The sequence below is a fragment of the Ornithodoros turicata genome, chromosome 6 (genome assembly GCF_037126465.1).
Source record: "Ornithodoros turicata isolate Travis chromosome 6, ASM3712646v1, whole genome shotgun sequence".
NCBI lineage: Eukaryota > Metazoa > Arthropoda > Arachnida > Ixodida > Argasidae > Ornithodoros > Ornithodoros turicata.
In genome coordinates, this window is record NC_088206.1 from 47,303,532 (window position 1) to 47,328,454 (window position 24,923).

General features: G+C 44.4%; 1 protein-coding gene across 1 annotated transcript in view; it reads left to right on the plus strand.

Moving 5' to 3' along the window:
- LOC135396622 (proteasome activator complex subunit 4-like) overlaps positions 1 to 24,923 on the plus strand; it is a 120,123-nt gene that overhangs the window by 78,829 nt on the left and 16,371 nt on the right. The window contains exons 29-37 of the mRNA XM_064627687.1: positions 2,405 to 2,541; positions 3,662 to 3,715; positions 5,186 to 5,315; positions 5,481 to 5,740; positions 7,437 to 7,506; positions 7,561 to 7,686; positions 12,756 to 13,237; positions 21,440 to 21,720; positions 23,467 to 23,543. Of these exons, the coding sequence (XP_064483757.1) occupies positions 2,405 to 2,541; positions 3,662 to 3,715; positions 5,186 to 5,315; positions 5,481 to 5,740; positions 7,437 to 7,506; positions 7,561 to 7,686; positions 12,756 to 13,237; positions 21,440 to 21,720; positions 23,467 to 23,543 (1,617 nt within the window). The remainder of the gene's footprint in view (positions 1 to 2,404; positions 2,542 to 3,661; positions 3,716 to 5,185; positions 5,316 to 5,480; positions 5,741 to 7,436; positions 7,507 to 7,560; positions 7,687 to 12,755; positions 13,238 to 21,439; positions 21,721 to 23,466; positions 23,544 to 24,923) is intronic.

Here is a 24,923-nt window from a genome sequence, read left to right on the forward strand (position 1 = left end):
AACTTTTTTAAATGACTGAAATGAATCAGTCATGCTCATGATAATAATATGTAATACTTTCACTAGCACAGCTAACTGCCTGTGTCCATGCAATTGCGAACTGCGCCATATGGTTTAATTCATACTCATGAGTAAAAAATTAACTACAGTCGTGTTCAACTTAAGGAAAAGAAATTTAGTCCGTCAGCTCTCAAAATATTACTGCGCTGCGGATAGGGTAGCGAACACAATGAGGTCACACTGCCTCTCCTTACGCCAGATAATGTAATCCATCATACTCACTTTGCTTCCGCATTGGCTGTTAGGGCTGGCCGCATGACACTACGCTGCAGCAGAAAGTGTGCTCCCCCATTGATGGCGCATGGTGGCGCTGTAGTATTTCTCCTGACGCGTGCTATTGCTTCTCCTAATCTCCAATGGCATATGTAGGTGACGGACTAGATTTCTTTTCCTTCTTAAGTTGAACACGACTATAACAGGGTTTCGAGGAGAACGAAAATCCAAAAGGGCTGCCAGGTACACATACACAGAGAGAAAAAAAGGGGGAACTGGATTACCGAAGAGGGGAGCAAACAAATGGGGGGGTGACATCTCGAGTGAAAGCTTTTCTTCAGACTGGAAGGACGGAAGGTGGGGGATGTCGGGAAACATGTTGTATATACCGCCCAGCCCTCTAGGGGGCTAACACGAGATCCGTGTAAGAGGGCGGCATGTTACAACACGTGCCGAAAAACTAGAATCCTAAAAGGAGTCTTTCATTAAGACCTCCGGGATGAGTCGAGTTGACATGGTAGATAAGGCGGCTTTCTTCCTGTTTCGTTAAAACGGCCTGTTTTATTACTTTAAGTAGAGTTTTAGGATACAGTCGTGTTGTCAATATGGACCTTGTTGATATGGTTGACTCGAAATTTTACTGGGACCAAGCTTTTTCAGTGTATTTATGTCTCGTTAATATAGAAACTCGCTCTTGAGACAATGGACGGTGCAGAACATACCAAACCTATAGAACCCTATGTGTTTCTGTATAATTATTTTGGATTGAACTTTGCCTATTATTGAGCAAACATTTCACTGCACGCAAAACAGACAACAACTTGAGAGAACAAAACAAGACAGACATAATGTTCTGGAGGAGGTGTTTCAGCCTCAGAGGTGGCCACTTACGTGTTTTAAGAATTGACAATTAAATTACATTGAGTGCACAGGCATCTCAAGACTACCATCACAACTTGTCATGGATCGTGGTACTGCAAGGAACACTTAATTTTTTGGGGGGACAATGGCAATCAGCACCCTGCACTCCATTCACTCCATGCACTCCAAGGGGCTGTGACACTTCATACTCATTTAGACTAAACGGATTGTACCCCATATGGAATAAAGACTTGTAACAGCATTAACTTGCAAAAAGTGCAGGAAACTAGCATGGCCACAGCTGTGTGCTGCTGATGCTTAGAAAAATGCCCGAGCACACACACCACACCTGAAAAAGGGCTAATTGATAAGGAACATGTATTGGCTTAACACAAGGCATATGGGCAAACCTGCACGTGTGAAATCAAATCATTTTTATAAAATGAAGAAGTAACTGTGTTACTCTCCTGAAGCCAACTGAAAACATTTGAAACATTTTGAACACTGAACACCTGTGTTGCTATAGCAAGTACTTGTGAAAGAAACAGACAGAATGGAAGTAAAGAGGAATGATTGTTCAGAATGTGGGATTGGTTTACTAGTGAGCACGTCTCAGCCCACAGGTTATCAAGATGCAAAACTAAGGTTACCAGTGCTCTGTTCACCGGCAGTGCCCTCGGCATTTGTCGAATCCCGTGGGAGCGCTGTTCCTGATGCTGATTCACAGTTTGGAACAGCTTCCTTCATAAGTGCTGTAGAATCGTGATCTTTGATAATGCTGTATGGCTGTGCTTATCACACGCGATCGTTTCACATGACAAATATAAACGTGACAATGATTAACATTCAAATATCAAATTTGCAAGTACGATGATGAATCAAATATAAAAAAATAGTCGATTCACATTTGAAATTATGAATATTCACACTCCTCGAGCAAATACCCAAGCTGATTCCACTGCATCGTCATTCTGTGCTGATCTGTAACTAACATTGTTAGGATGACATGCTCCCGGGATTCAATAGAAGTGAATGATGCTTTCATGCCTGTATTATCATCATCCAGGGATGCAAACCAGTCAATAGGGCGTACGTTATTATTTGCATTGAGTTTTAATTTGGCATCCAGTGCAGCGTGGAACTACCCACTTAGGTCATGATCGTCTGAACTCCTTGTTAGGGCTTATTATGGGATGTTGAGGGCAGATGCACCAGATCGGTAGGTGTTTATGAATACAGAAAGCAGAAATTTGTCATGTTTCCTCTCTAGGTTCCTGATTCATGCGTTAAGCTGGCAGGGAAGACATGGGAAATATCTGAGCCGCAGCCACACACTCCCGCTGTCAAAGACCAAGAAGTTACAGATGGCCTCGTAGCAGCTCGGACACTCAATGAACGTCGTCTTGAGTAAGGCCTAGTGACTGCTGGTACCAACATCAGAAGAAAAAAAAGGAATTTATTTAGGATTTATTTCACGAGCACTTGATCTGCTCTGCAACAGATTTATCATGTTCATTACTGTGGCATCCAGTATTACTTTTCTGTGCAGCACAATTTCTTTAAAATGAGCACAAATTGAGACTAAATGTGATTTGGTTAACAGACAGCAGGTTGGTACATACTCCAGTGGGTGCATAAATGTGATGCCTGTAACACTAACGTAGGTACCACATTTACCCACACGTTTGCCCATATGGTCAAACGTTGTTACAGCCAAGCGCAATAGAATGAAATTCGTGATACAATAAAATAATTCAACATCCCCATCAGGCTGTCACCGACAATGCATTTTAACCCCAGCTAATACGAAAGTTCTAAGGTTGCACAACGGCAGAAAAATTTGTATCATAAGGAAAGTTCATGTCATTTACATTTGACCCGGAAAAGTATTCGTACAATCCCAAAACATAACAAGCTAGCCATTCCGGTCTGGGCTCTCACTGGTCTGTGACCTTTCCAGAAAAAAAATTTGTGATCATATCATCGAGATTTTGCTAGATATGCTTCTTCACAATTCATGGCTTAAAATTTTCAAACTTTTTCAATTTTTGTGCAATGAAATAGTTGATACAACGAAAGAAATTGTGGTCCCCATGAATAGAGGTACTACTGCATTATTATGTGCGTATGTAATCAAGCATTGCTTGAGACAATATAGTCTGCAAACTTTTTAGGAATATCATGCTCTGCAACATATCTAATTCAGTCACAATATTTTACCGGTGCTGGAATGTCATTAGGCCAAGCTTCTGTGATCTTTTCAATGAAGCATGCTATTTTCTTACTCTGTAAATGCTATGTTGTGGGCTGTATTTACTTTTTTGTTTCTCCTGTCTCGCGATTTAGAGCAAGCCCGAGCCTATGAGTGCGTGTGTGTGATATGGCACATCTCTATCACTTTCCCAGGAGAAATAGCATGTTTCAATGATGGTATCTTGATGTTTTGCTGTAGCATGAGGGCACCAGTTTAATTCTGCCATCTGGTGTACAGTCAGAAGTAGTCAGAATGCAATGTCTCTGTTTCTAGGTTGTATGAAACACTGGTACACAGCCTTGTGGGACTCATCGAGGGCGGATCTCTGTAAGAATTCCTCTTTCTTTCTTTGCTTTGCTTTATGGTACATACATGTTCTGCTGAGCATGTAAGAAAAGTCCGTTTCTCTGGGTTAGCCAAATTCATGAATTTATGAGACAGCGTTCGATCTCTGACATTTTACATTCTCATATTAATCTGAAAGTAAATACAAGAAGCGTCCTAAAGTATACCACTTTGATAAACTTCTCAGCTGACATATCGAAGGAGACTACCCCTCGCTGTAAAACTAACATGCAGTAAACTCGTACTCAAATGCAGAGCCACAGTTTTTTTTTTTTTTTTTTTTATTTACCAGAAGCTTGCAGTATTAGGAGTCCAACTATAAATTGTGATATAATAAGTCGAACTCGTTATATGTATATGGGTGTACACACAAAAAGCACATTTTTGAAGCTTTCCTTTACCCAAGCATAATTATAAGGAGGTATAGTCAAAAAACATTTCTATTCACAATGACGGCCATGAAAACTAGTGCCCAGCTAAGAACTTGTCCTCAGTAAAGTGTTACGAAATATGCTTGTCACTGACACAATTTTTCTTGACCCCCTCTACCCGGAACTGTATCTCTGCGGGTTTACTACTGCTCACGACAACCTACAGCTAGTTTACCCATTGATCCTTATCTTTCCTTGCTATTGGTGGTGAACATCACGTCAGCCTCGATAAGATGTAGAATTCTACAATAAAACTTACACATCAAGAATGGAATTGTGCCAACAAGTGAAGGTGCCTCAGGAGACTTGTATGGTAAAGTGCCTAAGCCGTTGTACAGCACTGGCACCCTCATGCACATCATTGGACTTGCGAGCTAAACTGCTACTTTGTCCTGGATTTCTGAAGTGCTTTTCACATGTATGATATGTGTATGTTAATGTGTAAACTGCTGATATTCCCTTCAACCAGCACCTTATAAATATCTATGTTTGACTGTTCATGGGCATGGATCCATTTTCTTCCTGTATGAAATAATGAAAAGTGTGAATTAAACAAAAACACCATTCAGATTAAGGACTTCGAAATACATTCAACATGCAACAAAGATTTTGAAATTTATTTTGCTCATGTTACTCTGCTTACACATAACTATCACATGGTTATTACCTTGCTTTGTGTCTTCTGTTTAATTTCTGAACAATTATTTTGTGAACTACTCTTTCACTGGACTTTTTTTAATGCACTGTGTGGCAAATGGCAAAGGAAAGACTCTTTGGAGAAGGTACAATGCTGTCCATGATAGTGAGAATCTGGGTGTTTGGTGACGATTCGTGATTAAAAGTGGTAAAAACCCTTACAGTGCAGTACCTAAAACAGCGAAAACAAAGGGAACAAACACAGCACTGGTTCAGCGCAACTCCACTACTGTGTGCTGTGTTTGTTTTTGTCTGTTTTTAGTACTGCACTGTAAAGGCTTTTACCGCTTTTAATCATGTACAATGCTGTGTTTAACCTTACTAGGCACTGGAGGCATTATCACTTGGGCCTGGTCATGGTGCGACTGCTAATCCAAAAAGAAGTGCCACTGCCTACTTGCGCAGTAAAAATGCAGGTGCGGCACCTCATCCACGATACAATCAGCATGCGCAAGGTAATATTTGACATATGAGTGAACACTGCCGTGCTTCCATAACTTCCGCTGGTGGACTTTGGCAGGGATCCCTTATCAGAGGATGATTTACCCAGTAGCCCACCAGTAGAAACTGTGGGAGAAGGCTCCTTCATACACACATCTGAATGTCATTGTTCTTCCCAGGTTGCAATCTTGAGTGTGGGGGCTGTGCTGAAGCAATTGAAACGCAAGCACGTAAAAAAGGACTTTGACCCTGCATCGGTGGATGTTTCTTCTCTGCCCCTCTCTCCAACACTCTCCCACGCAGTGGAAAGAGCTGGAGGAAAGAGGCCCGCCAATTTGTGGTTACTATACAACAGCGCCCGCATCCCGGACACCAAGGAGCGCTTCAACCAGACTGTCTTTGTTCACAAGACTCACCTTGGCTTCTCTACCTTTCCCAAGTGAGTGCACATAGTTTTTCTCTTTCTGTCATTATTAGATAATTGCTGCTTAATGTAATTCATCTGCGAGGCCGTCAGCAATACTAGTTGTCCTTTTTGTGTTTTAGGGAATGCCTCGCACTGTTCAGGAGATTCTGAAACTTTGCTGAAATTATTTTCATGTGTGCGATGGATACGCAACAGCAAAAGTTTCATTCAGAATAACAGAGGAGTTTTCGCAAAATTTGTAGAGATTTGTCGTAATGGCAGATGCTGGATGTTGAGCACCTCTACAAAACCACAAGAAACGTCAGATTGACGTTTTAGATTGCAGTCAGTGTCACGTGCATGCCACCATTAATATGACATCTGTCAGTTAGAGATGTGTAAATGTATATTAAATTTTGCATGTTAATCAAATATTTCTCATATACATTTCATATTCTTATTCAAACATTTGAACGTTTAAAATACTCAAACTATGGAATATCATACTAGCTTACTACCAAGCTGTGTAGATTGCATGCTTGACTTTCTATGTTGTGGTAACAGCGACGAACATGAGTTGGGGAGGGGGTACGATCACCTTTCGAGCTTGTTACACTCATCTGCGTATGTGTCGCTACATGTTCGCTAACCAAAACAGTGTACAGTGTACCAAGCTCATGAAATTGGGGAACCATGTGCATGGGCCCACACAACTCACCCATGGAAATTTTAAAGTTTCAATGGCCGTTGTCGTCAACCTTGCTTTAAATTGCCTTGACCCTGCCCATTTCCAACACAGTTGTGTATGGCACCCATAAAGCATACCCCTTCGATGGCAGGTGAAACCGCGGTACGCTTTCTGTGACGCGTCACACCTGGTCTCCAGCGCAGTCGTGTCTTCTGTTGATTGTCAACAAACTCTAAAGATTGGTGTCAAGACTTAGCTAAATTTTGTTGGTGTTGTTGGTGTTGGTGACCTCTGTGGGAGTCCAAAGTTTCGAACGAGTCTGAACAATAGGCGTCCGAAAAATCAGTCCGCTACTGTATCTACTTTTGCGGATTCATGCGGTACAGGTGTACTACCTGACTGTCAATCAGTGAGGTGTGGGTTTGAGTCCCGCTACTGGCACTCTCTGTATTTTCATCAGCTGTCATCTTTCGGATCATTACTTGGACATTGGTGAGGCTTAAATGTTGTGGTTGTCCTAATCATACCTCGGCAAAACTCACTCATGAGCATGCTCACTCATGCTCAGTGTGGTGAATGAGTGAGCAGATGGAGAGCTATAGTGAGCAGCAACGAAAGTCTCTGACTATGTAGCTATAATGGTAGCATAACACCATGGGCTAAGGGCACTCTCATGGTAAAAGCGCCTGCAATTGCTACACGGAGGTATGTGATATACTTGGCAAGATCCACACTCATGAGCTTGCTCACTCATGCTCAATATGACAAATGAGTTGAGCATGAGTGAGCGAGCAGGGAGCGAGTGAGCAAACAAAGCGCTGAGCTTCAGATTTTGTGCAGATTGTGAGCAGGGATCGCAAGTGCCGACCTCTGGTCCTAATTATTCACTCGATCTTTGCAATTTACGTGACACACATTTTTTGTTTTTGTTAAAGCTATGCATAAAAAGTTATCTGAACATTTGAATACTATAATGAGGTCCTCTTGCGTTGTTATAGTTATCACAGTTAATAAACGGAAGCTGTTTTCTTTGTATTGCAGGCCCTTTAAAGTTTATGCTGGTGAGAGTGAGCAGCCAACACTTGACCGATCTGTCCAAGAAATGTCTGAGGTGAGGTTCATATGCATTTTGGGAATATTCCAATTTATGCAGATAATTTTTCAGTCGGAGGCAGCCATTTTTGAGGCCTTCACCTCGGAGACTTTTTTGAACCAAATGATGGCCTACCTCTCGCTGGAGGAACGCAAAGGACAGGATCGCTTTGATGCCAAGCGCTTTTACTTGTTTAAGGTGAGAATAGTCATGCATGATCATGGGGGGGGAGATCTTTCATCTCTATTTTACTTTTTTTGGCACACCTAGTCTTTCAACACTGTAGCTCGAACTTAGGTGTTGCTGGGATTAAGATAGTAGTTGTGAAAACCAGTTGTTCTCCTTTCTTTTTTTTTGCAAAGGTAATTTTTAGCAAAACACTACACCTTGTGTGTTAGTTCAACAAGCTCATGGAGCATGTTGGCCCATGCATCAAAAACATGAAGATGTGTTTATACTTAGGGCCTGAAGTTTTGGGGAAATATTTTTTCTAAATTTGGAGGGTAAAAATCGGGTAAATGTGCTCTAAATTAATGCGATTCGGGTGAAAAAACTTCCAGTATGCTAAATTCTGGGAGAAATCGGGCTCAGTTACTCAAACTAACTGTGCGGGTTTGGTACAACTGTGATGTAACTTCATTTGCTGCCAAACAAGTTAGTGCGCATTCCTACAGATTTCTCAGTGAGGGCAATTTGCCGGGTAAAAATTGGATTTCACCCTAAACAGGCAACCTTCAATTCGGGTGCGAATTCGGGGAAGAATCGGGTTAAACCCTAAAACTACAGGCTTTATTTATACTTCAGAATATTCAGATAGATAATAGCATTATTATCAGTTATTTTTAATAGTTCATAACAATCTGTGATGTGGTTGTAATATGTGATTTGTGGTGTTGCCCAACAACACTGTAATGCCTCAGGGCCCTGAGGATATTGTAAATAAATGTTTTAAAGTATGCAGTATTACATAACATAAATGAGCCCGACGAACCGAAGCTTCTGGTGACCAACTCCAACAAGCCTTAATCAACAAGTGACCAGAATCCAGAAACCTGAGCAAGGAGCTGCGTGCTCGTTTCGACCCCATGCACCTGGTGGCCCATTGTCCTCCCCTAAGTTATGCAACATCATCCCGCTCCGGGACTTGGGGCACATCAACTTCGAGGCGGCAAAGCCTTTGTATGGGTTACACACCCAACGATTCGTTGGCCAGTCGCAGCGGGCACGCCCGTATGACGGCGTCTTGCCCTCGTATGACGCTTGACACGCGAGCTAACATCCAGAAAGACGGACAGATGTTGTCTTCTTGAACTTGAGCAATGTCGCCTTCCTCTAGTTGTGTCTCGGATGCTGCTGGTGAGGTGGTTGTGTGCACTGACCGCAGCTGAAGCAGGTATTTGCATGTCCAGCGCTTCCAGAACTGCCACCTTGCATGTTAAATGGGTCGAAAACTGAGTCGTATGTCGTTATGGCATGATGGATCGTAAACGAATTGATCAGGCTCATTTCCCTAGTAGAAGGTGTGATGGGGTAAGTGGCTCAAGCTCTCCGGGATCAGCTCCGTGAGTGGACGGGAATTGACGATTGCTTCTACTTCACAGAGTGTCGTAGTCAGCTCTTCAAAGGTGTGGCACTTTCTTCCAAGGCAGCATCTTAGTTCTTCCCTCACAGTTCGTATGAGCCGTTCCCACCAGCCTCCCCACCGAGGAGCTCGCTCGACAATGGGTCGCCAGGTGATGCGATGCTGGGCGGCAAAGTCCAGGACATCCCTTGCACCAACCAGGGAGAGGAGGGGCGAGCACTTGCGAAAGGTGCGAGGGTTGTCGGGAAAGATTAGAGATGGTACCCCGCGCCTAGAGATGACATGTCGGAAGCCAAGCAGGAAATCAGGCACGCTCCTAGAAGACACAAGTTCAAGGTAGACAGCCCTTGTAACACCGCACATGAAGAGGGCGACGTACGTCATGGGAGAAGTTGAATGTGTGATATACAGCGGTCTAGCAAAGTCTACGCCAACAACTGTAAAAGGATTTGCTGGTGTTATACGCTTCCGAGGTAGAGGCGACACTGGGTGTGTTGCAAGGTCTGCCTTTATTCGGCAAGTCAAGCATGAGCGTAGGACACGTCTTGTGCTTTGCCGTCTGCAGATAACCCAAAATTTGCTTCAGACCTCCGCGATGGTGTCTTCCACGCCGGCGTGTAGCAAGCATTGGTGGGCAACCAGTATGACGAGCTCCATGAATCGCTGTTTCGTGGGGAGGAAGGTGGGGTGTTTGAGCTGGTACGTATCCTGAAGTTGGTGCAGACGACTACCGACGCTCAGTACGCTGGAGGCGTCGAAAAATGGCAGGAAAAATCATATCGACGAAGATGCCGCGGCACTGCTGCCGTGTTTGAGAGCTAGGACGTGCCGAAAGGCTTCATTTTGGACATGTGAGACCCATGTCTAAAGACCCCTGGTTCGTTCCCAGGTTCCAGCACCAAAATATGTTGCGTAAATGAGCCAGACGAACTGATGCTCCTCTTGACCAACTCCAACAAGCCTTAATCAACAAGTGGCCAGAACCCAAAAACCCGAGCCAGGAGCTGCGCGCTCATTTCAATCCTATGCGCCTAGTGGCCCATCGTTCTTCTCATCTCATCGTCATTGAAGTTATGCAACATGCAGTGTTCATAAAAGCGATAGGGTTGCAGCAAACAGAAGATCAATTGTAGCTTTTTGAAACTCAAAAATACCTTAAGGACTTTCGAAATACTTCATGCATAACTGTGATGATGTTCCTACCGTGTGTGGCATTGCAGCAAGGACCATGAACTTTGTTTTGCAAGTGATGTGGTATGTGTGTAGCAGTGTCTCGTTAAGATAAACCTTGCCTCCACATCTCCTTCCAGAAATGTCGTTGTACTACTACCAGTTTGTTTTAGAATAACAGTATACTCTAATAGCAACTGCCAAAAAGCAACTGAATCACCAGGGAAATCTTTAAAATTAGGAAAATGGCCAAACTGCAATGCCTGTTCATTGCAAAAGTAACTCAATACCTATATGACAGTCTCTCAGGGAAGATTATTAGCATATTTCAAGAGAAGTCAGTATTGCATTGTATTGGTATCTCCCAAATGGGAGATACTCCACACAGTGCATGTGTCAACTGTTACTGCACCATTACAGTGTGTATGCAAATAGCAAGCTTCTATAGTCTGAAATACCCACCACCAATAAAAGCAAAGATTAGTCATGTAAGCATGGCCACACACTGACTTGTGAGGCATGAGGGAACGAAGACGCCTACTACCTTTACTATCTTTGAGGGCATCTACTATCTTTAACATGGAGGCCAGAACTGTTTGTAGCTCACATAGTGTGCAACCAATGCACGACTTACATTTCATGGACAACAGTGGTCATACGGTAGTGGAACAGTCATCACCATCGGCACTCTACGAGTTGCATTTCTTTGTGCCGGCATTTCATTAAAAGACCAGTTGGGCACTTGCCACCATGCTGAATGGTCATTATTCTTTGCGTCCCAACAATGTTAAAATAGCTGACCTAAGTGCGCTAAGAGGACATGAGGTGGAAGTACAAACAAGTAAGGTGTGTGTAATCCAGGGTGTCGAACCGCAAAAAATACGGGTTCGGTACGGGTTCGCGTTGCTTGGATTTCGTTCCGGTTCAGTTCCGGTTTGGCCGTGCCAAGAATCGAACTGGTTCAACACTTCCGTTTTATATCTGCCATAAAACTGCTTTCAAGAAATGCGTGGCTTACTGCTGTTGTCTGCATTGGCGCTTTTAGTGGCCGGGTACTTCCCTTAGCTAGAGAAAGGAGAAATGGATGGACGCTTGCAAATAGCGTCCACTCTGATAAAGTGTTGAACGCCTGCTACTGTCTTCCTAGAATCTCTTTTTTCACACGCACGGTGCCAGCAAGATGCACTTAAAGGAAGCCAAGTAAGATACACAGAACTTTACGTAGACTACGTTACTGATCCGGCACACTGCATTCCCAGTGTGAATAGATCTGAAACCGTACTGAAGCATGTCGAAAATAAATCTGCCAGCCGTGCTCTGTCCGAGCTCACAGCAGTGTACCAGTTAATCCACAACACAAAGGCAATGTGTCACGACACAATTGCACTACCAGTAAGCAGGACCGCATTTATTTTTCAAAGCACCACCAATCATTCAGGCACCGTTCCGCGTATGCTCCTTCTCCACTTCTCATGTTTCTGACTCGTTTAATTTTTACTGTTCACGTGTAAGGGAAATTCTGGGTGGTTGTTAAATCACATATTCGTCTTATAGAGCTACACAACTGGCCTACTCCATTCCTGCTTCATTCAGCCGACGATGCCAGGCCACTCACTTTTCGGAAAATACAGCAGTTGCTATCAGAGGAATGCCGCGTTGTTTGCTTGGAAACCTAGCGTTTGACAAAGCGTCTGCTTGTCACCTTCTCTCTGAAGAGCAGGCACCACAGCACATGTGTGGGGCGCTGGCCACAACACTCATAATGACAACTGCGCTTGAACTATTCAAAAAGATGCTGAAAGCATACTTACTATACGTCCTCGTTTTGAGTGCTAGGTGAAAATTTGCGAAATCTATGACATGGAGAGCAGCGTGTCCTCGTTCGGGGAGTCAGAGGCACTTGAAATCTTATGCTGACATCTTTTATGTCCGAACTATTTCGTTCGAACCGGTTACTGCAATTATTTTTTCCAGTTCGGGTTCAACAGTGTCATGAAAATTTCAGTTCGGGTTTGGATCCGGCAAAAATAACTGTTCGGGTACGATTTTCGATTCAGGTTCGGTTGGACTCCCTGGTGTAATCATCTGGAAAGGAAAGGATGTGTCTAGAGCAGGAACTTTTGATGAAAGATTAACCCCTCATGCTCTTGGTACTTATTTAGAAGTGATTGATCCACTTGGTGCTGGACACGTGAAGGACAGGGTGGATGTGCAACAACGGTTTGTTGGATTGCTGCCTTTAGAGAGTTTCATTTGTGTAATGTGCTTGAAAGGATGTGGCTTTGGAAGAGGTTTTTGGTAGCAAGTACCAACAGTCTTGTAACTGAATATGACATGTGCAAATTCAAAACTTGAGGGAAATAATGACTTCCAAGAACGTATTTTCCATATCATAATACATCAGACACAATCAGACATAATACCCAATATTTGTAGTGGATTCCTTCAGTAAATGGTATCATTGGATGGAATGCTTATTGGTATCAGCATTTGTAATAAGATTGGTTTTCCTTAGGGCTTATTTCGCAACTATGGCCCTGCGCTGCTACCTAACTTCCAAAAAGTCCTGGCGGCCCGCATCAATGACAATCAGGAAAGCAACCAACGCTGTGCCTTGGAGGTTGTTGCTGGCATACTTCGTGGATCCAAGCACTGGGGTTTCGAAAAAATGCAGACGTTGCGAGCCACCTTGGAGCCTTTGCTTAAATCAGGGTTGAACGCAATGATGCCAGAGACACTCCAAGACTGGGGGACATGCGCAGCTACTGTGTCTGAGAGCCGTGACCCCTCCAAGTATCACTGGTTCCTTGAACTTCTAATGGAAGATCCCTTGCGTGGTGAGGAGGGTTCGTTTCTGCAAGCAAGCCGCCTCTACGTGCTGTTGGGGGCACTGGCGCAGCAAGAGTGGCGTGTGTGTGAGTTGCTGTACCAAGAGCTTGAATATCTGTTGCCACGGCTCGTGCACAGCTACGAGAATGTGCGGGACAAGATTGGGAGGTAAAGCTTGCTTTTTGTTTTTCTCCTGCTCCTCCTCCTTGTTAGTGCGGTCAATCCACTTCAGCTATGAGGTTAAGCAGCTGTACAAGTAATGGAAGTGCTACTGGGCTTGGAACCTGTGATAGTTAAAGAACGTCTATACAGTCAAACTCCTTTACAACGAAACTCGGGAGACCTCGAAAAAATTTTGTTGTAACAGTAAATTCGTTAAAGGAAATGTGCATCATATCGCTGCAGTACAAAATCGGTAGTTTTATGTAGTACTGCAGTAGTATACTGTTGAAAGACCGCTTGGGTCCTACCTGAAGCACAAAATTTCGAAGCACGCAAATTCGTGTTCGCATTTTAATAAGGAAAGTACAGTCGAGCCCGTTTATTACGATCTTCGATATAACGATAACTCCGATATTACGATCACATCGCTGGTTCCCGTCAGCTCACCCATTGAAGTACATGTTAAAAAGACATATAATGATCGCCGTGAAAACATTTGCTCGCGCATAGCGATCAGAATTCTCCCGCCGGCTGGTAAAACGCATTAAAACAGAAAAGCAAGATTCCACCTTTTCACTGAAAGCAAATTAAGGTGGCATTTTCAAGAGCCTTAGCCTCAGTGAGCATTAAAGTGAGAATGCGCGGAATATATCCACGCATGACTGACGGTGATTAGATGCGCGCGATACAAGGCGTGCAACTTCGAAGAGGCCTGTGAGAAGTCTCTCTCCACATCGGTCTCTCGCCCTCAAGTTTTTTGCTGCTTTGCTGCATGCTATGATGGTGGTTCCGGGATGCGTTTTGACGAGGAAAGGCACGTGGCTCGACCCGAAGTTGCACGTGCTCAACAGATTTTGTACTGATGCAAAACGTCGTTGCAAGGTTACCATGGCTTCCAAAATGTGAGTTGTCAGGCATTTGTGTGTCACCACCCGTTGAGAAATTACCTATGGGCGAAGCGCGTTCTGATGGACAATGCAATTCCGATAGTGAGAATGATGACTACGGGAGTGCACGACAAGCAGTGGACAAAGTCGCCGACCTCAAAAGGTGCGGAGCCTTACATGGTGTCAGCGGGTACTGTTGTTCTTGGAAGAGCTTTCGACACAAAGCTGTGTCAATTTAGAGCTAGATAAAACGCTTTTGCGCTTGCAACAAACACACATATGTTCAGCGGTGTTCTGCTTGTGCCGTTCTACTTTGTTGATTAGATCCCGACCGTCAATTTCACGAAAGCTCTTTTTCTAACGATACTCTGATATAACTATAGGATTTTGCATTCCCATCAATATCATTATAAACGGGCTCGACTGTACATCTGTAGCATGGCAGTTAAACCAGGATTGAGATGAAATAGATTCTCATATATTTGTACATTCAATTCACAATCCTTGGACATTTTCTCTGCCTTCTTACAACCAAGTTGGTTAGCACATGAGCAGTGTGGAGGGATGCACCCATCTATTTGCCGGACGTTTGTTTACTATTGTGCTTCGTGTCCGCGCCGAGTAGTGTTGCCAGTACTGCATTGTGGAGTGTCAGTTTCAATGTGTTTCGATATCGCAGTAAATAAGGGCGTGCAAGGAACGGGTGGTCTTTTTATGTCAGAGTTACGTTACGGTGGTAATGTTGCTCCTTCAAGAAATCGTGAACAAGGGCTACATTTATTTCGGCGTTAAAGGATCTGTAAGGATATGACGTCACGTGAGGGTCGGACAGAAATGGTCACACGCGGGTTTTTACCAATTGCTCTTTGTGATGGGATCAATACACACCGCATTCCCTACTTCGGATGCATTATCCCGCGTGCGTCGTACGGCGCAGAAGCAGAACGGCGTTTGTCGTTCAGCCACATAATTTCGTTGTGACATCGCTAATCTGGTATGTTCAACGTAAAGAAATTTGTTGTCAATCTCCAAAAATTACATTGGTCCTATAGGTGTTTGACAAGACCATGAAAAAAAAATTTTTAACTGATTCATCAAAAAAGCCATTTGTTCTAAAGGAGTTTGACTGTAATAGACTAGTCAAAGGAACTTGAATTGTCGCACACAGCATCGACGGGGTACAATAGTTATCCAACTCAGTCATTCTGTATCTAACCCTGTCGTGTTATTATGTGATGTTCCTTGATGTGTCACCTACTCTGGAGAACCATAAGAGACGACTGGGAGCTTATAGGTGTGTAATACCATCTGGTGCTACAGCACTGCAGAGGCCGCATTCTTAGGCTCTGTTCCCATGCCCCCCAAATTTCTAAGCTACCTGACCTGTAGACTCTAAGGCTAAGGCTGGGCCAAGTGTCGACCCCAATTGTATATTGTCCTGTGACTTGATAGATACTGTAGCACTTTTAAAGGGGCACTAAAATGCAAAAAATTTCTTCTCGTGGAGCGAAATATGCCATTACTACAGTGAACTAGAAGAGGGCAGTGCAACAAACAGAGGGTACTGCACCTTGGGACGGCTGCCAGATCAAGCGACAAAAGTAGCAGCGGCGCTGCTGTTGCCAACTGCCAACTACAGTGCATGGTCTGGTCGTAGGCATGCTTTGCGAAGCGTGTCAACTGTGTCTCAATAATTTTACGAATTGAGATTTTTGTTCTCTTCTGTTATGTTGAGAACAATAATTGTAATTAATTGTATTCTTATTCTGCGTCTCCTCCTTACTAACTCTATGGTGTGTAAATAGTTGCAGAGCCGTATATTAAAAGGGAGTCTAGCCATTAATGGGCCATGCTTATACATGAAGCTCCATCCACTTTTTCAGCTTTTTGACCAATAGAGTTTTGAAATATGGGGCGCTATCAATCAACCTATCCTTACTATTTGTCCCCGTATCCAACATGGGCAGCGCCGTTTTGGGTGGCAAGTGGATTGGATGGGATTGAAATTGATACCTCTCGCAATCTGCAAAAGTAGTGGATTTTTGGTGCAGATTTGATGAACGCCATCTAGGGTGCGTAAGGCACGTCGGGAATTGTTGTCTGCTTTCGTCGTTGTACCGCTGCCGCCAGAACCACCCGCTGGGACACATTCTGTCGTCGGTACGATTTTTAAACAAATCTACAACAATAGTTGGAATATAAAAGGCAAAAATGTTTGCATCTATGAAATCCAGCAATTAAATATAAGATTGTACAGCACAGTACCGTTTTTGTTATGATTTCGTTGTGATCGCTGCGATCGCTGTGTTCACTAGGCCTAACACCAGTGAGAAAACGTAATATTTTCGGTTAGGTATCGATGGATGAGAATCAGTTGAAACTGATTTCCGAGAAACGTAAATGAGGATGTACATTTGCAGCGTAAAATCAGAGTAGTCTGTTGTCACGGGAAGTTAGGGTGCATCTAAAGGAGGGTGGTCCCGCCATCGTATATGGGTCTTTTCACGATAGCACCAAGTGGGCTTTCACCTCCGTTTTAATCTCAGATGGATGAGCGTTCTCCACCGGCAGTCGTTATTGACCCTCACAGGTAGTGCAACACCGCTAGGACAAACAGAAGAAGTGGGCGGACTGTCCTATGTCCGAAGACACATGCTAAAGCAACACTGGATCAGACAGAGAGAAAAGTATTCGAACAACAACATCAAATTTACTTATAACAACTAGTCATGTAAACAGATGCAACAGTTACAATTTAACCCGTCAATGAACAGATAAATCTGATACAAGTTTCCGATAATAGGTAAAGTTTGTAAGAGAACAAGTGAAGGTCTTAGCTGTTGGATGGGTGATGGCAGGCCTGGACTGGTTGAACTTCAGGAAGTTGGCTTGCGATGAGATGGTCGAGTACGAATTGGGTGAATGCACAAACACTTCACCTCCCTTCACATAGGAAATATATACTTAGGACGATAGCTGCAATCTGGCGGGAATCCGGAACTGGTCCTGGCTCGTATGTTCGGGGGTTACATTTCTTGCTGACTCCAGTGTTGCTTTAGCATGTGTCTTCGGACATAGGACAGTCCGCCCACTTCTTCTGTTTGTCCTAGCGGTGTTGCATTTACTACCCGTGAGGGTCAATAACGACTGCCGGTGGAGAACGCTCATCCCTCCGAGATTAAAACGGAGGTGAAAGCCCACTTGGTGCTATCGCGAAACGACCCATATACGATGGCGGGACCACCCCCCTTTAGATGCACCCTAACTTCCCGTGATAAATAAAACTGGCGTCCGTGACAGGACGGGCTGTCCACACACATCGAGACGGAGAGAAAACGTGCATAATTGAGAGTGCTGATGCTGATAACCGAGTAGAGGTGGAATGTACTTCGGAAACAGTTGCAGTTTCTGTGGAATAAGTGTGAGGGGTGTGAATCGTAAAAATGGAGACAGCGGCCACTGAGAAACTAATCTCCATGGGTAAAAACCCTGGGCCTCGAGGACAAGGAGCTCCTAGACTGGGTCAAGTTAGAGCCGGACAGATTCCGCGAGGATCGTTTGACGGAGCGTGAGAAACGCAAGGAAGAGGCAGAAGCTGCAGAAAGGCTGAAACGCCCAGAACTCGAAGCGTCAAACAAGAAACTGTTAGAACTTGAAAAGGAGAAAGTATTACTCCTGCTCAAGACGCAACACAGCCAAGGCGTAGGAACGGGACACGGTCCGATTGACTCCATTCGATTTCAAGGGATAAGTCCCCACAAAATGCTACCTCCTTTTGATAACCGGAAGGACAACTTAGATGCTTATCTGGTCAGGTTCGAGAAAGTGGCAGAAGGTCAAAAATGGGCACGAGATCAGTGGGCAAGTGCCCTCAGTATTTGTCTCACGAGAGAAGCGTTAGCGGTTTATGGAAGAATGGCCCCAGACGACTGCGTTAATTACGACAAAGTGAAATTCGCTTTGTTACAGCGGTTTAGGATGACTGAAGATGGATTTCGAGAGAAGTTCCGCAACTCAGTGCCAAAGGATGGCGAGACAGTCGCACAATATGTCGCACGCTTAGACAATTATTGGGAGCGTTGGATTGAACTCTCGCATACAAAAAAGGGGTATGATGAAGTAAAGGGACAGCTGCTAGCTCACAGCGAAGAGAAACTCACCCTGTATATGCGGGAACGGAAGGGAGAAACCCTAGAACAACTCATGAAAAGAGCGGAACAATACGTGGAAGTGCACAGTTTGAAAAATTTTGGGAAGAAGGTGACCGGGCCAAAAAGCGAAAGCAGAGCAGTGGTAGAGAAGAGGCATGAGGCGGGAAATAAACGAATTGACAGCACAGAGAGGGACCGTCCACATTGCTATTTATGCAATCGGGTTGGGCATCGACCTCAAGATTGTAGGAGTGCTACCGGAAAGCCACCACCACCCAGATGCAGATGATGCGGCAGGTTGGGACACATTGCTTGGAATTGCCGGTCTCGAGTCGAAGAGCAGCCTAGGCCCCCCCTAAAAGAAGCCCAGAAGGAGTCGGTGTCACTATGTGTACAGGAAGGATTCGTCGGGCTAAAGAGCGTCACGAAGATCCCTGTAATCCAAACAGCCGTATACGGAGACAAAGAAGCCTACTGTGTAAACAGGTTGCCAGTAACCGAAGGGAAAGTCAGGGACATGAGTGTCAAGGTTCTCAGGGACACCGGGTGTAATACTGTCATTGTGGAGAGGTCTTTGGTGCAGGACGACGAGCTAACCGGATCTGTACACCCAGTCTTCCTCGTAGACCACACAGTGAGAATGCTCCCTGAAGCTGATATTTTTGTTCAGACTCCATTTTTCACGGGACAAATTAAGGCCCGTTGTATGGAGAACCCGATGTATGATTTAGTTCATGGCAATATAGAAGGTTGCCGGAGAGCAGAAGACCCTGATTTACACTGGGATAAGGCCAGAGAAACGCCTATTATGGACGGTGTACAGATAGCTCCGACACAGACGAGCCCCCAAGACAAGCGAGCAGAAATAAGCAGCGAGGAAGAACGGCTATGTACTAGGGAGGAAGCCTCTGATTTAGAGGCAGAGGTACACCCGGTTGTAACCAGGCAGCAAGCCCGGAAGACTGAGGCTTCATTTCGGAAGTTAAAAATTCCAGAATTAGCGACTGCACTAAACTCTGATGATTTTTGATGAGGTTTTGATGAGGCAATGGAAAAACCAGCTACATGCTAAAGGATAACAAGCTGTATCGTAAATGCGCAGCAGACTCGAGCCGAGAGGAGGTGTCACAGTTAGTTGTGCCCAAGAAGTACCGCAATTCAGTGGTCGAACTGGCTCATGCTGGTATGATGGCAGGACACCTGGGAAGCGGTAAGACAGCAAACCGGATACTGATGGAATTTTACTGGTTGGGACTTCAAGCCGATGCAAAACGCTTCGTGAAGACGGCCAAGGCACCGTTACAGAAGATGCCGGTGATAGACACACCGTTCAAGCGTGTGGCTATCGCCATCGTTGGTCCTTTGCAGCCACCGTCCACAAGAGGGAATAGATACATGTTGACGCTGATGTACTACGCAAAGCGTTTCCCTGAAGCTGTGCCGCTGCCAAGTATTGAGACTGAGAGAGTGGCCGAAGCCCTGGTCAACATATTCAGCCTAGTGGGATTTCCGGAGGAAATCCTTACTTACCGCGGGTCGAACTTCACCTCAGAACTAATGAAGGAGGTAGCAAGATTGCTTTCACTGAGACAATTGACGACCACCCCTTATCACCCAATGACCAATGGGCTGGTCGAGAAATTTAACGGCACGTTGAAGACGATGTTGGGACGGATGTGCGCCGAAAGACCAAGGGACTGGGACTGTTACCTGGCTCCCCTGCTCTTCGCATACAGGGAGGTGCCGCAAGAAAGCCTCGGATTTTCCCCGTTCGAACTACTGTATGAACGTCATGTTAGGCGACCACTGACAATTTTGCGTGGGCTGTGGGTTAAAGAAGAAATTGAGCCGGAGATAAGGACCACATATCAGTATGTTTTTGACTTACGAAATAGGCTTGAAGAAACGTGCAAGATCGCACATGAAGAGCTTGAATGGGCATCCGAACGTTATGCCCGCTATTACAATGCCTGAGCACAGGAGCGCAGACTAAAAGCAGGTGATAAGGTACTGCTTCTACTGCCGACCGACTCAAACAAATTAACCATGCAGTGGAAAAGTCCGTTCGTGATTACGGAACGGCGGGGAGCTGTTGATTATGTTGTCGATCTGGGCCACATGGCAAAGATTTTCCATATCAATATGCTCAAAAAGTATGAAGACATGGCGTCGAATCGGCAGAGACATCTACACAAGTGGCAACGGCCGTTGTAGAACTCCGTGAAGAATATCAGGACGTCGAAATCCCGGAATTCAATTATGTCCCGAAGGAAACATAGCAACATGTTCTTATCGCACCATCTTTAAGTCCCAATCAGGAGCAGCAGTTGCGCGACCTCATCGGGAAGCACAAGGAGATTTTCTCCGATGTTCCGGGAATGACAAATGAACTCCAGTGTGATCTTCAGTTGAACACAACTCACCCGATCACCACCAATACCCGCTACCTTTTGCTGTTCGACTATCTGTGGAGGAAGAAGTTCGAGAAATGATGCGAATGGGCGTTATTGAAGAGTCGAAGTCACCGTACAACTCTCTCACGCTTCTCGTCAAGAAACCGGACGGCACCAATCGACTTTGTATCGATTTCCGACAGCTTAACAAGCACTTGGTCGCCGACGGAGAATGCTCATCCCTCCGAGGTTAAAACGGAGGCGAAAGCCCCCTTGGTGCTATCGCGAAACAACCCATATACGATGGCAGGACCACCCCCCCCTTTAGATGCACCCTAACTTCCCGTGACATCTGTGAAAATTTTTGTCACGAAATCCCCGCTTCACTGTGTTTGTTTTTGTCGCTATTTTGGGTGGCAGTAAGGTGTCATGGCGACTCCCTTGGTAAAAAGCAAAGCAATCAGAAGAGCGAAACTATGATTGACAGGTCGAGCCTTTTTTTGTGACTCCTCCCAATGGCCAGACTCCCTTTTAATATACGGCTCTGCATAGTCGTCGATTGCAGCTCCACTGTTGGCTCTCGCCGCTGCGATAGTCACACAGAGAGTGCTGTCGTTCCACTGTCATCTTTTAGTTCACTGTACCGTTACCTTGACACCTTTCAAATGACACGCTGACACCTTGACAAATTTCTCTTCATCTCAAATTTCTTTTTCTCTTTCTTTTTTTCCTTTCTTGCTTCACTAATAATTTATATTGTTGCATGCATCATTTCAGCCTGCTGTGCGACATCTTCCTTTATGACATCAATGTGCCTATGTTTGCTCCGGCGCTCAGTTTAATGCCAAGACGAGGAGACTTCATTGTTACGGCACTCTCATTGCTGGCTCCTCTGAGTTCCCCTCAGGTGGAATCAAACAATGGACTAAATAGTACTGAGCAGCAAAATTCTCTGTCATCCAAAAGAAGAGAAGATACACTGAACAACTACCACCACAGTGAACGAGATGGTGAAACATCTCCCGAGAAGAAGCAGGCAGCCAGGCTTCTGCGTACCAGTAAGCAGCTAGCTTTCCTCGTACCTGCTGGCTAGTTCCTCTAGTTAGTAAAGCCACGCCTCTCAAATAACACATATAGAATATGTATGTATACATTAGAATATAGACACATTAACTTGAGCTCAAATATATCAAAATGTTGCTTAGGTCAAAGGTTTGTTACAGTGTGGAATTAACTCCAATACTTGCCATGTGCCTGTCACTACTTACCTCAAAAAGTTTTGGGCCAGAACTCACATATCTCGAAATCTAGTCAGCGAAAATTTCAAGAAGGAAGAAAACAGCTAGTCCTAGTAAAGCTTGTAGCCGTCCCTAGGCCACACTGTGATCCTACGAGCAGTCCTAGCACGGCAGCAGCATGATGACGTAATAATAGACCCCTCCTGTACCCTAAGCTGTTAAGTCCTACTATTCGACCAGTTCCACGGTGGAGCAGAGTTGTTCTGCCTTCTCCTTGTTTCTGTGAGAAGAGGAGGACGGCTGGTATTTCTCAAAGCAATAATGACTGGGTAGACAGTTCTTGTGTATGTCTCCCGAGTGTCAGACGTTGGTCATTTATTTGTTTCTGAGCATAGCCACTGTAGTAGGTCTGTAGATTAATTTCACCCACTTGAGGGTTCTTTAACACGCTCTAAAGTCAACACACGACACATCATGTTTAATGTCCCTCATGAAAGACAGCGTAGACAGAAAGGCAGCTCATAACCTGCCACGAAGTTGCTGGCTTCAGGTTTGAACACACAGTCTATGAACCAAAGCTTCTCATGTGAAATGTGTGTGTGTAATGTGTATGAAAATACAGTGTGTAATGCGCCTCGGTGTACTATAATGAGCAGGAAGGCCCTGGACGTCAAGTTCCACCATATCACGTGTGTTTTATATTCTGGAAATTACCGTAACTAGGAGTTATATGGCAAGTTTTTCTTTGCATGGAGGTTAAAATCATTTTTACCCAGAAATTGAGTTGAGTTATTTGCTCACTTGTCAATTTTATCTTTCTCTGATATTTGTACACCACAGTAAATGAAGTACAAAATACTGTATCTACTCGCATAATTTGCGCACTTTTTTTACCAAAAAATGACGCAAAAGTTGGGGGTGTGCAAATTATGCGAGGCATTAACAAGACAACTTGAAAAACGTGTGCAAAATCTGTTAAAAGATGGGCCTTCACGTGAATAATACAGTAGAATCTCGATTATACAAATCTCACGGGGTAGCGGGAAAACATTCGTATCATCAGATATTGGAATCAAAAGAGTTACACCAAAATAAAAATTTAGGCAAGAAAATAGACAGTGACTGTTCATTCTTCATTACTATCAGTGAAAGAATTCGGTCGTAACGATTTTCTCTCTTCGTTTTTGCTGACGCGTAATGTTGCTGGAAGTTTTCCTGATATGTTCCCTCCATGTGTTCTGGACGTTGTTATCCTGTTTAAGATGTCGTCTTCTGTACCATCGAGGTCGTTAGAAATACCAGCCTTAAATAAATACCACTTGCAGGATAACGCGAGGATGTCGCGCACGAAAGTCAGATTATGCAAATTTTTATTTTCACAACTTTTTAGTGCAAAAGTGGGGGGTGGAAATTATGTGAGGGCGCAAGTTATGCAAGTAAATACGGTACACACACACATGGCATGGTAATGTGGAGCAACTTACAAGCTTGTGCTGTCATAGTGGCTGTGAGTGAGTTTTAAGAGTGTCCTTTTTGGTTGTGTATCTTTCCTTCTTTTCTTTTCAGTGAGCAGATGGATACTCGCCAGTGTGACACAGTCACCCAATGCAGCTCCGCCTGAGCTCTTCCAAATTGTGCCAGTGGTTGGTGGCTTTTGATTACTAGCTTTCGTTTCACGGCATAACCAGCCGACAACCAGCTGGAGGCAGGATTTTAATTGGGACAGTATCACTAGGGCTGGGGTCAACCCTCAGAACTGTTTCTCTCACTTTTACCAAATTTAGTGGGGCTCAACACAGTGTTCTTGGAAGGGGTGGGTGAAAGATTAAACTTTGTATCAACCCTCTCCCACCCCAACCCCAACCCCAACCCCTACCACAGCAGTAGCATTTTGTGGTACGACATGCATTGAATACTTCTGTTTTTGTCAAACCTAGTACCACCCTATGCACTACAAAACTTCTACTTTGAAGCGTCGTTTTATCTTTAGAGTAGAGGTATGCGAATATTAAAATTTTCGAATGCGAATCGAATACGAATATCTGCAAAATTGTCCTTTGAATATTGAATATCATGTCATAGGATAACGGCTTCTAAGAGTAACAAGTAAGCCCCGAAACACAAGCAGAAATTATGTTGAAATATCGTCACGGTCCCACTCCTCGATTATCGCCGTCGTTGCACACGACCATAATTCTATTATGTATCGCTGACTACCACAAATAGAAACCGAAAAAACGTGTTCGAGTCGCGGGTTTTGGCTGTGGCACGGTGAATAGTGGTGTTCGGTTCCACGCACACAAAGTTCCTGTATTTAACCGGGAATTTCACCTAACTGTAGGCCTCACACGAATACTCAGAGTTCGTTGGCAATCCAATAATGCCGCAACTGTGCTGACGATGCATGATGTGTACAGCGGTTTCACGTTTGGCTGGGGCAGAGTTTAAAATGATGGTTGCACACAAGTGCGTATTAGTTTCGGTTACAGAACATGTAGCGACACATTCGCAGCTAACTCGAATCTCGACCTCTCGTACCTCGAAAAGCTCTATGCGTCGCTTTGTGGTTGTTCTGCTATACATGTTCATTGCTGTTGCTGCAACGTAGAAATTCCAGTGTGCAGCCCGCAACAGCTTTGTAATAAGCTGCTATGATATTTCTTTTTTAAATCAAATATTCTAACTTTTATGAATGTTCGAAAACTTCGAATATCAAATTTTTGAATTTTTTCTAAATTTCAAATATTCGCACACCTCTAGAAATGGCACAAGCTTACATTGGCAGCCCATTGGATGCTACCCAGTCGTACAAAGCTTGATGGAAAGTAATCAAGCTGAGGCAAGCACACAAATGGACAAATGCAACTGATGAAATGAATGATCTCTCTGCATCAACAGAGTTTATGGGTACACACAGGTACTTGACTGCAGTTGATGCCAGAGCCGGCGTCATTGATACAGCAACCACTCAGCTGCAAGGTTTCCAGCATCTCTCTCTATGCCTGGGATGTTCTCATAGTCAC